Raw genomic sequence first — 12,712 nt, 5'->3', positions numbered from 1 at the left:
TGTTTCTAAGGGAAACAAAGGAGTGAAGAAATTGAACTCGTCCGATAAACGTCTTTCACACTCTGCCTAGGCATTACATTACCAAAGCCACTTGGGGGAAAATATGAAACATGTTTCTTCTCGACAGCAAACACTTGTTGGTGAATGGATACTCTACTTTTTATGTTATTTTTTATGTGTTTTTGGTTTGTGTCTTTGCGTACATATACGACCAGAGTGGGTCAACGTAGACTGTTCATCCGTCTTGACTGACTTTTTTTCATAAACACACGGCCAGAGTGGGTCCAAGTACACTGTTGAGCTGTCGTGACTGACCTGCTTAGTTTCGGACTGTATTTTCTTTTTGCGTAAACACGCGACACGGTTGCAACGACGAAAACAGACATTTTTGTACTTTAGTGTATTTTTGTATTTTAGTGTATTTTTGTTCCCGTAGTGACTTTTGTACTTTGCATGCCACGGCGTACGCATTCTATAGAATGCCTTGGCAATGTATGTAATGCAATCCATTTTCTGTTGTTATTACGTTTCTCACTCTTATTGCCATTGCTTCGAATGCATCATAGAAGGTCCATAATTAAGAAGCATAATCGTAATTCTTAAAATCTAACGTTGTGCATAATTATATTGGAGTGTAGTTTCATGAAACTTATGACACTGCTTCGATTTCTACCACTGGCGTGCTGTGCGATGTTTTCCGTGGGTGTTCCGGAAGATTTTCCAGAAGGCGCAGCTCTTCCTGAAGTCGTCCAAGGACGCGTACTAAACCCGCCTGTCTTCCATTCCCCTCTGCGATCTTCCCAGCATCTGTCGACGACCACCACCGCTTACGGCCATAGTTGCTTCGCTGTGCTTACTCATAGCAAAAAGAAACACTTTTCTGTGGCATAGCATTGCTCTATCTTTTTTTAGAGGGTCACTAAACTGCTGGGCAGACTCAAAGACCGCAGAGAGTGAAAGCAGGAGTTCACCCCCCCCCCCTAAACCCCTACCTAAATATGTACATGACTCTGCGTAACCAAAGTGCTCTCATCATCAAAGTGCTAATCCGTCGGCAAACGTCACTGAGCTACGCAAAACGGGACCGACGTATCAGAACTCTGTATTTCCCGTCTCAGTGCCGAATGACGTTTTGCGTCGTCAACCAATCCCAGACTCCCACAAGGTAAGCCGATCTTGCGTGGGGAGATCTCGGGAACGTAGAGTCATGCTACAGCCTACGCAACCTGTTTATTGATTGTGGCTCCGCCGTTGCGGACAGGTTTCACTCCCAAGAAATAGTGCACCTTATCTCGCTTCTCTTGCCGAGGGCTTCTGGAAGAGATAATGCGTTGTGGAAGGACATTGCTCGTGAATATGGTCTAGTTGCTCAAAAAAAGGAAAACTCTTCTTTAAAAATGCAGCGATGTGAGTGGTGGCCCGCGTGATACGTCAAAGTGACGTCGACGCTGTTGTTGTGAGAACTCGGAAGGCGGAGCACGTTTGAGAAATTGTGCGCGACGCGTTTTGAATTGATTGTGTTAAATGGCCATTTAGAAACCGCGTTGTTTGTTGCCCATATCGGTTGAATGCCCTAATATACCGCCCGTTAAAGCAAAGAAAACCAAGGTAGGCAACTCTCAACTGCGTCTCGCAAAATACGTGTTAGGATGTGCTCTTCACTTCATTCGTACTCTGCAGTGATGTCGTTACCTATCCCTGATATAGAGGGTGTCCGTGGCCGACTTCAGAGACAACATTTGCCTTAAATTATCATAACACAAGTGATGGTGGAGGCAGCCTGCCGTTGATGGCCTCACAGCTGCGGGAAAATGTCCCAAACTGCACAGCCAGGCAGGGAAGGGTAACGGTAATGGTAACGGAAACAGAAACGGTATATCACCGAAATTGGAGATGGTAACGATAACGGAAACGGAAACGCATACCACGGTCCTCCATTACCGGAAACAGAAACGGAAACGAATTTATCGTCCGGTATTGAATTCGGGTAATGGCTATTACTGTTGTGCGATGACATTTGAGTGTCTTTTCATATTTTGGTTTCATATTTTGGTTTTATATTTTGATGACTCCATTCTCTGTAATGCTCTAAATACTACACGAGTGCGTGGGAAGAAGGCGCATTATTGGATCTTGAGGGTGCATCCGCCGCTTACCTCATCCCAGTCCTCATAACTCCATGACATCAACACATGACTATACTCCACCATAGCACGAGGGTGACAGCCTACGATTTGTTGTTACTTTTTTTGTACTTTCTTTTTCATTTCACTGTGACCAGGGCAGTATTATTTACTACTGAGAGCGTTCGCTTATAAATGCTACATTGGATGAACGTTACGCCCAGCTTGAGTTGCTGGACTCCGAGTGACTGAAGACATGTTCCTACATTTTGTTATTTTTATTTTTTATCTTGCAAGATGTGCGCATCCCAACGATGTAAAATTACTTGTGTAGTGTGTACGCGTGACACCGAAACAGCACTTGGGCAAAACAGGGTGCTGATAGAGCCGGACGGGCCGTCCTCCTGCAGCCCTGTAACAACTGTTCCATTACCGGAAACAGTAACGGAAACGTAACGGAAACGAAAATATAGCAGTAACGAAAATGGGAACGGTAACCAAAATACGTCCGTTATCCTTCCCTGCAGCCAGGTCATCGAGATCTCTCCTCCATCCGCGCAAGGAAACCATTAACAAAGAAAAATGAATGACGGCTGCACTACACATGCGTTCATTAATTCCGTTACTTACGAACTAGCTCGTATTGAACATATGCCGCGGCAAGAACCCATTTGCGTTTTACCTCCTCTACCAACGCTATCTGTTCGCCTCACATACCTCCTTTCGGCAAACCCTCTTTCGGTCGTGTTTGCATGGCCTGACCTGGAAACCGTGACCCCCTTTGCCCGTCCTTGGTTCCAAATCTTCCACTACGTCATTACCTCTCTCACCTCCACAGCTCTGAGTCCTCTTGGGGTTTCCATGGCGACCGCCTCTTCCAGTCCTCTCTGCTTGTGTTGGCGTCAGAACATTTCTGCGATTATGTGGTTCCTATTGCCGCCGCTAGGGGGGCTTCCCGCGCAAACGATGTTTCACGTTGTTTTGTGTCTTCTGCTCTTTTTTAAGTGCCTTGTGGGAAGTGTGCGTCAGTTTCATTACTGAAGTGCTCGTGCAACACAAAAGCAACGATGGCTCAGGAGGCAATTAAGGTTCTTCGGTCTCAGATCGAACCGAGCCTCCCGGTGAAAATGGTATCGATTTGAAGATCGCGTGCGTAGGCACGGGAAATGGCAGGAGATGTCTCGAGTTGAGCATGATGTCCTTGGCGAATGAGCGAAAACGTAGTGCGGGAGTGCCTATACAAATGCTTTCTTAGAAACGGCTACCGACTCGAGATATACCGATAGCACGTTCACCGGAACACTGCCTCGAACGATACGGTTTTATTTGACGCCACCAATGCAGTTTATTGTCCACAGGGCGCCTTGCTCCCACATTACGGCAGCCACGGAGCAGCAAACGCGCTAGCCAATAAAAATGCTCGCACCAGTCGATGTCACGCACAAAGCGTGGAGAGTTCGCATTTTCTCGGGTAACATACGCGAAGGAAATGTTTTGCGTTCTTGAATGTTCCCGTCATACGGTCAAAAAAGATATGTTCAAGGTGCCTTCCTTTAAGGATGACCTCACACATCATTTCTAGACGTAAGACATTTCAGTCCTCAGAAAATCCATTGACAGGAAAACCAGCAAGATTGTCGTGTATCAAGTGTCGACGTACAACAGACAAGGTCAAACAACATTTACAAATATAACAGTTTTCGACAAGAATATTATATACTAAAAAAAAGAAAAGAAGTAAGTTATGCGTGGACATCATTAGAACATAAATATGTTTGTTAGGATCAACGCAAATCGTTCAAAACGATTCCGCGAGTCGTACGCGAACATTGCTTGAACACTACGGGCCCATGTACAAGGCCCATCTGGGTGGGATAACATGCTCTCTATTTCAAGCAATAATCAAAAGAAATGAGAAATTTCACTCTCCACTTCCTCACCGCTGTCGCATCGTCATCATCACGATAATGTAGGGCAGTGTTTCTCAACCTGTGGGTCATGACCCCGAAAATGGGCCATGAGCCCTTTTCTGGGGGTGATGGAGGGTCCAACAATTTGTGCATTCTGCTGGCCGTAACAAAGGTGGCCCACACCCTTTCCACGCCGTTTTCTCTGAGAGTCATATAACCATATATAGATGGAGGCCCATGCACTGTTTACCATCTTTCTGATGGCATACAAGAAGAATTCTTGGAACTCATCAACAACAGCGCAGCGAAAGAGGAGTTCCAGGAATAACAACAGTTCAGGCACTCTAATTGCTGGGCGAAAATGCTTTCCGCTTGCCCCAAAGACCACCAAATTCGCCCTGAAAATTATCCTTCCTTTCTCACCAACTTACATCCTCGAAAGTGTTTTCACGACTTTCCTAGTAATCAAATCAAACTCCAGAAATAGGTTGGATGCTGAAGCAGACATGTGGTGTTCCTTGAGCCATGATTTGCTTCTATCAAGAAAGCAAATACACCCTTCTCATTAAAATACATTATTAAATTAAACCACGTTCAAAACATTAATAAGCGTTTTTGGTAGCTCTCTCTCTCTCTCTCTCTCTCTGCTGTGGTTAATGTACTTCCAATAAATTAAAATGTAAATATATCTGCGTCATTGTAAAAAGTAAATTTTCACAAGGATTATTAAGGGGGGGAGGGGTCATGGTAAGTTTGGTGCTGCTGAAAGAGATCACGTACTGGAAAAGTTTGTGAAACACTGATCTATAGGGTGTCTGAGGGAGCCCCAATATTAGTGCCTTCTGTGTAGGGTGGAGTCATCCTCTGCAGAAGTGTACGCAGACATCGGTCTCTGTCAGCCATATATACTAACTACGGGACCCCTATATGTATGTTGTAACCTCTTGTATAATATTGTTTTTGTCAAGTAAATCTGAAATCTGAACCATGCCTGACTGATGGCTGCTGTCTTGCACGATGCCTAGTAGGGCTGCGACAGGTCGTCCCAGGTTATCCCAGATAAACGTAACAAACAGTTCTTTGCTCCCATTTGAACCAAAAAAGCCGGAAGCGGAAAAAATGGGGCCACCGCGAATTCCGAAACTCTTGCGGCTCTGACATCACAGCCTTCGCTGCTGCCAGTGAGGCAGCACACGAGAAGTCACGTGCTTAACGGCTGCCAATGGGAATGGACGCGCCTCTGAGCTCTCTGAAGTCTGCGCTTTGCTCGAGAGTGTGTTCGAGGTCTTGTATCTCGCTAAGTACGACACGTAGAATAATGATTCTTTTTTTTTCTCAGTATTCTGGCGTGCAGTACAATGCGTCCATGATGTAATGGACCATCCATGAAAGTGTCCCAACTCCTTTAAAATAATCGAGAAATGGAGGGAAGCCTTAGTGCTTCCCGGCAAGGGTCACCTGTCCTCAGTCCCGTTATGCCCACATAACGGGACTGAGGCTCTCTTCCCCCAAGGCTCCAATAGACCTTAAATAAATTATTTGTTGTTGTTGTTGTTGTTGTTCACTTGGAATCAATCCAAACCAACCACATGCAAATCAGGTCATAAGAAGAAGAAAAAACAGTCGAGTTTGAGTTTGATTATAGAAAACAAAATGGAAGGGAAGGGGAAAAAAAGAGGTTTCCGCGGTACTGATATGGTTAATAATGTTATGAAAACGTTGAAAAGGATAAGTAAATGAGAGAACTGATGTTCTGAGGCTGGAACAACATAGAAAGGACAAATATGCACACAAAGCCTCAAATTGCCTATATGGTTAATAATGTTATGAAAACGTTGAAAAAGATAAGTACATGAGAGAACTGATGTTCTGAGGCTGGAACAACATAAAAAGGACAAATATGCACACAAAGCCTCAAATTGCCTAAGAAATTAACGATGAAAGATGAAAGTCACGTAAGTCGTAATCGACGAAAGCCTGTAATCCAGAAGATGTGGGTTCGAGACCTACAGCTGGCTAACCTTTTCAGTGTCTTTCATCTTTCAATCATCCCATCATGCCGCCTTCATCTTCTTCATCGTTGAGTGAATCATCTTTCAAGGATAAGCAATCCTGCAACGCAAGCGTTTCGAGTTGAACCTGTGTAGTGCACAACATGAGGCCGGAAGGCGAGGGATTGACCAGTGCCGTTGAGGAAACTCTATGCCTTCATAGCTTAATAAAGGTGTAAGAATACGGCTTACGGAATCACTGAACTCATGGATGGTACGTTAAAATGCAAATGCAAATACATTACCTAACAGTTTGGGCATTAATTGACTGAATTGGCTAACGAAAAGCTTCAATACATATCGATACGGTGAAAATACTCGTATGACAAACGAAGAATGATATGAGCATGCGCTTATATACTGTGGTGGCGCCATTGCACACTGATTATAATGGCGATTAGGCTCAACATACAGTTTGGCGCTCACAGATGACGTACTTCAATATCAGAGACGAATGCGCAAACAAGCATGCATTTGTGCCGTTTTGCACTGTTTTCGTTCATCAACTTCTTCAGCCTCCTCTGCTGCTGATTTTTACTTAAGCGTTTCACTGTAACTCGTATATCTAAGCTTTAAGCATATAACTTCGTCAGTGCGTGGAAGTCAAAATAGCGAACACTGCGGAAGACATGGATCACACTCCTAGGAAGGGTGCGCACCACAGAGACATGTGGCAGCAGATCTACACGTAACGTTGCGTCAGCCTATTTGCGTGGGTTGAGCTGCTTGGTATCACCTTTCGACCGCCTGGGGTTCTTTAGACGTGCGCTGGAAATCTCTGACATACTGTGCTGGAATCAATGTTTACCTCCCCCACATTGCTCGGCCGGGATCGAACCCGCGATCTTGAGCTCAGTAAGCGTTACCAACACGTTACCAAGTGAGCTACCGAGGCCCGCGAGAAATGTGGGAGAAGCACGTCTGACGTCGTCATTCTGTGAGCTAAACCAATCGAAATTCAGAGCCGATGGGCGCCGCCATTTGTTACGGGCAAACGAGCGGGGTCGAGGAGCGACCTTTGCGCCACACGGCTCAAATATTTGCAACACCCATGTTACGCGGGTGAGGGTATGTGAGAGGAGGTTGCTTAGCCGAAAGAAATGGCAATGCAATGAGAGAACCTCTGGCTTTTCTCAGCATGCCTTAACATTCTTTCTTCCTCGGTTGCGGAACGACACTACACAGAGGGGGGCACCCTACGATCTGCCCGCCTCCGCACGAGCAGTGCGCGCAAGTCGCATTGCATTGCCGGGCATCCGTCTGCCATGTTTCGGCAATCAATACGGTCGATGATTCTCTTTTCCTCCCTTCTCTCTTCTTCAAAGGCGCGAGACTGGATCACGTGGTAATGCTCCGTCACCGTGACGTCATCAATGTTAGTAAATAGAGCCCCGGTCTGCATAGAAGCGCGCCGGCAGTGGTCGCTAAAAGTCGGCTTCGCCCTCGTCAAGGTTAGCGTTGACTAAAAATAGTCCTACCAGCTATGAAGAGGCGGGAAAGATGGGAATGAGACTACGGATTAGTCAGCAAATGCTGTAGTCATTCATTTCAAGATGAGTGTCGCGAAGCAGATCATAGTTCGTCGTTCGTCGATATCGCGAAACAACGTTCAAGGTTTCGTACTCTTGAAGTCGTTTACGAATCAAGGTGACGCATCTCCAAACGTGAGTATATCATGTTTGCAGCTGTTTAGAACTTTGCAGGAAGGTGGCATATGTACATGCTTGACGGGAGACCTAGTGGGCGTATCTACGACACGATGACGTGGCAATTGCGTGTGCGACAATCACGAATCGCAAGGAATTTCCTCTGTAAAGCATGCTCCCCCGCAATGTGGGGCAGCATGTGGCAGAGCCCACTTAGGTTACCTACCTTTCTCTCTCTCTCTCTCTTATTATTATTATTTTTTTTTTATGTACGGCACTTAGGGATGGATCCAGACCCTCACTTTTGGGGAGGGGGGTTTCTTTCTCGAATGCTGTCCGAGGGGAGGTCCGTCCCCCTCCCCCGAATCCACCACTGATGGCACTTCTAACGTATTGCCTTTGTGCTTCCTACAGTATTGTATGATTGTACAGTTGTATGCCCATGGTCTACGGCCTATGTGTCTCTACAGTTGTATGATTCCCTACAGTACTCTTTCTTCGATGCGTTAGACTCGTATACTTCTGTTTGCGGTGTTACATAACTAGATAGTAGCGGTACTCACATTTGTCATTGTCTAGTTTTTTCTCTATGTACTAATTGCATTCGCTTGCTGTTAAAAATCTCTTACGGTGTTGTTGAATGCGCTTTCATAAGAGCGACAGATAACTTCCGTTACTCAACCAGGATTAAGACGCATTAATGGAACATCATCCGTCTAAGTGGATCCATGGAACAGCGCACTATTGGACGTGCCAACAATATTGCCGAGCTATTCGGATTATATTAGGCTAAGTAATGGGGCGAAGCTTCTTAGGCTGCAAACGCTATTAAAATAATATTCGTACGATTGCAGTACCACTCCGTAATGATCACGTGTAATTGATTGATTGTATAATGATTGCCCATAGTAGCAGCGTGCAAGCTAGCTGGTGTAACTGTGATGGATCGTCCGTCTTGCTTTTCCAATACCAGCTCTTTGTCCTGTGAGAAATTCTGAGCGCGGTCTACATTGCGAATATATTTTTTGGCATGAATAGGTTTCAATATGGCCTTTTCTTAACATCACCTTTGACTTTACAACACAAACGCACACAAACATTGTTTAAACTCTCGCTCTACAACGCTTACAAGTCGTGGAACTGGAGCTGTGCATGTTCCCTCTCGCAGTCTTTGTCTAAAGGGGCTGTGACCCTGACCCAAGTAGTTGGTTACATCGTTCACGCACTGTACTGCACAACAGAGCACTCAGGATATTTCCACTGAAATGGCGCACAAAAGCAAAGCAAGTCAAAAGCAAGCAAACTCTTGACATGGACCCAAAACGAAAGACCCGAGATTCGAAAGAAAAAAAAAAGAGAAAAAGAAAATGACGTGGTATAGTTGGCGGGACATACACTTCCGCATCGAGCTCTGACGTCAGAGAAGCGGTTATTCCTATTGGTCCTCGCAGAGGCGTTACCTATCACCGGCGGAAAAGTCTGTCGTTCGTGTCGTTACGTCTCTCGACCCCTTTGCTGTAAGCCCTGATTTATACCGATGCCACGTTTATCCGAGATAACTTTAACCACAACTTGAGCCCCCTTTTGTGCGTCTGATATGTGGAAGGGTTAGCCTCTCATATCGCACGTTTACAGAAGGTGGTCTCGGTCTAACGGCTTGTCGGCAACTTCCTTCTCTATTTGATTTCTACTCCTGTGGCGAAACCCCTTCCTGCTGTGCGGCACCCCATAAGTGCACCCTTTGACCTTGGCGACGTGACAATTGCAACCTCAACGCAGCTGCAACGAAGAACGGTATGTTCACCATCACCAGGATATATTTCAATGGTAAAAATGGCGAGGTTCAACACAGAATCGCGTTTACATGAACTCGACAGAAGCGGGTCGAGTTGGGTTGTCGACTTCGATCATGTAAACGCTGTCGGGTCGAGTCAACCCCACAGCAGAGGGTAGGTTGACTCGACTCGCTCGGGCTATAGGCTCGACGCTCGACTCGCTGGGCGTCGCTGCGGTCGCCTCCGGTTGGAGCGAGTTCATGTAAACAGCGTCGGGTCGCGTTCGACTCAACCCGCTAGTCAACTCCACCCTTACCTGTCGAGTTCATGTAAACGCGGCTAGGGAGAAGTTGGCAAATTGTCCTATAGGGATCCAAAGATGTGCGTGGTTCCTAGTTCATCAATCACGTGGAGGAATGCATATATAAATCTGAGTTAGATGCAGCTAGACTCGAGACATTCAGGTTGCAGAAACGATTATTGTAAAAAGATGAAAAGGTATTCGTGTTAGCCCCTCAACTGCTGCGTTGACTAAAAAGCGGGTCACTTAATCATCAGTAGCACGTGGTTTGGATAACCGGTTCAGTGCGGAAGCGCGGCTCGAGGTTCTTGATAAGGGTCATCCTTAGGGTTGCGATAGTGTTTTGTAGCTTGTAGTAAACGGTTGAAAGTGGGACTAGTTCTGTCTTTTCTCTGTCGCCTGCAGATTGGATACAGACCAGATATATGTCAGAGGGACAAAAGGTGCCGTGAATTCTGTAGAGCTTCCATTACGGCATGGTAGAAAAGCGCACAGAAGACACGGACAAAAGAAGCGCAGGTGGTGTCGTCTTCTTTTGTCCGTGTCTTCTGTGCGCTTTTCTACCATGCCGTATCCTTACCAACTAGCCCAACGTTGCTTGGTGGAGCTTCCATTAGGAGGCTGACATTTCGTGCGCGTCAAGTTAAAAAAGAAAACAAGGAAAACTCCTATATACACTCCTCTGCGTCCAAATAGCATTCAGGTCAGTGGACATGAGAAGGAATTGCGCTCCACCAGATTTTAGTATTCGCCTAGGCTTGTCTCGTGATGAAACCAGGTGGACTAGCACTACAGCAATGGCTAGAATGAGCTGGAGACATGGCGATCCTGTTTTGCCCTTTTCACGTTGTAGACGCACTGCCTATGAAGCGCCAATCCAATTCACCGAACCGATCCGTCTGATAACAGGTTCCATGTTCAATTCCCTCTATCACTTCATTGGCTCACTAGAGGGAGGGTCTCACCCATACATTCATATCTTATCTTTCACAATGCAGGCTGCTTGCTAAACAAGCACCCCACTGAAACCTGCTTCCCGCGCAGGTTTCATAAAAAATGTATACCAATAAATGTCCCACTTGTTAACCCCCTCAGACGCAAATTCGAGGGCCTCCGTCACTGTGACGTCACAGCCTTCCAGACGACGCATGCGGCCCCTTTCTTCGTTTTTTTTTTCACTCGCTCCACACGTAAGGCTTTCTGTTTCAGAAAAGAAAAAGATGCCGACGCATGTTCGATCTCTGCCTCTATCTGCTGCGCAGAATCAGACCTACACCATCATTGATCTGTCCTACAACACCGGAAGTAGACGCTTCGTCACATGACGCACCCTCCCACTTCCAGTGGAGCGCAACAAACACAAATCGTCCCTCCCCTTTCGTTCTACGCGCGTCGGACTTCTCTGTGCTCTGCGCAAACCCGCGGAATATCCTCTGTACAATCGTGGCTGATCGTTGCTTTGGATTCTGTGATCTTTCACTGTGGCTGCTTAGGTAGGAATGCAAGCGAGGTGCGGTAGGCCTACTAAACGGCAGCGTGGACCGCGGACTAAGCTGCTGAAGCGCTTGTACGGACACCGTTAGGCCTAGGTGTCGTTTTTGTGGTGGTTAAGCGTAAACGCCGTTCACGTGCGTCTGCGTGTCTTTCTTGGATTTCGTGGGTGCGATGGATAACCCCAATGCAAACTTCGACGACGATAGTTTGTCCGACGAAGATGCCGGAGAGACCATTCGTCTTCAACCTTTTCTCGACTGGCGCGTAAGTTTCTTGGATGCTTGCCGCGGTTTCTGTGACACCTACTTACTCAGTACATCGTGTCGACGAACACAATTTTATTCTACTAAAATTATTTTGCATGTGGCGACGGCTTACCGTAGAAATGGTTGGAAATGATTCAAGAGGCCGCAATGAATGATATTTTACCTTGATGTTTCATTGTCATATAAAATACATGACAAAGGAAACTAGGAAGAGATGCTCTGTGAAAACGTATACAGGATTTCTTAGCTATCCACAAATACACGCATAATTATCTGGTGGGAAGCACAGTGATCAAGCGAGCATTGTGCACATACTGGTGGCATCTCACGCACATTAGACACATTAGCATTTGGCGCACTGGTCTCAATAATGAACCTTTCTCACTTTGAGAATGTGAAAAGAGGAACTTGCGAGTAGACGAGATTAGTTCCCCTCAAGAAGGACATTTCCTCAAGTGCGTATTGACCGCTGTTATAATGGTGAGAACAAAAATACTCCCTTGTTCGCGTTCGTCGATATTTCACAATGCCATTAACGAGCCAACCTGCACAACCGTTTCCTTTCCTTCTGCGACAATATTGTCCAAGGAGCGCTATATCAGGCACTGCATTCTACCGGTTGATATTTCAACTGAGGTGTCTAATTCGTTTTGTGCACCTTTTTCGACTTGTTTTACTGTGTTCTCGAACCATGAGGAAGTGGAAGGACTTCCTTTGCCGTACTTAATCGCCATCTCCTTTCGTAGATACGTTTTTTCAAGTGCCCATCGCCGTTGACCACGGACCACATAGCATTGAAATACATCTTGGCTCCAAGAAACAGAGGACGCGGCTCTATTTAAAATGCACCGCGGAGAGAAGAAACTTGCTTGCTTATGGATTGAAGGATCCTTAAAAAGGAGAATGATACATGATGCCTTTGAGGTCGTTCGACTCTGACCAGCGAGCCTTTTTAATAGAACCAGTTCCTATGCAAAACTGAATCCCTTCACCAATTTCTCCATTCAATCTTACGGAGTACTAGAACTCCACCAGAAGCCTTTTGTCCACACCACCGTACTCGCCGCGGAAGGACCCACTCGAATAACTCATTGGGCACCCAGAAAGCGAGCAGGTCTACGACAACGGTTTCTTTCAGGGAATCGT

General features: G+C 46.1%; 1 protein-coding gene across 4 annotated transcripts in view; it reads left to right on the top strand.

Annotated features, from left to right (window-relative positions):
- The window catches only part of LOC135394174 (sodium- and chloride-dependent glycine transporter 2-like), a 97,513-nt gene that overhangs the window by 44,539 nt on the left and 40,262 nt on the right, over positions 1-12,712 (top strand). The window contains exon 1 of one of the 4 annotated variants that reach the window (XM_064624755.1): positions 7,515-7,748. The exons of 2 other annotated variants lie outside the window; for them this stretch is intronic. In XM_064624755.1, coding sequence (XP_064480825.1) covers positions 7,638-7,748 — 111 coding nt within the window. In that variant the 5' untranslated portion in view covers positions 7,515-7,637. Of the gene's footprint in view, positions 1-7,514; positions 7,749-11,056; positions 11,565-12,712 lie in introns of those variants that run through there. One more of the 4 variants, XM_064624757.1, reaches the window with a different exon arrangement.

Source organism: Ornithodoros turicata, chromosome 5 (genome assembly GCF_037126465.1).
Source record: "Ornithodoros turicata isolate Travis chromosome 5, ASM3712646v1, whole genome shotgun sequence".
Lineage (NCBI taxonomy): Eukaryota > Metazoa > Arthropoda > Arachnida > Ixodida > Argasidae > Ornithodoros > Ornithodoros turicata.
Note: the sequence above shows the minus strand (reverse complement) of the source record. Positions and strands in the feature narration are given on the sequence as shown.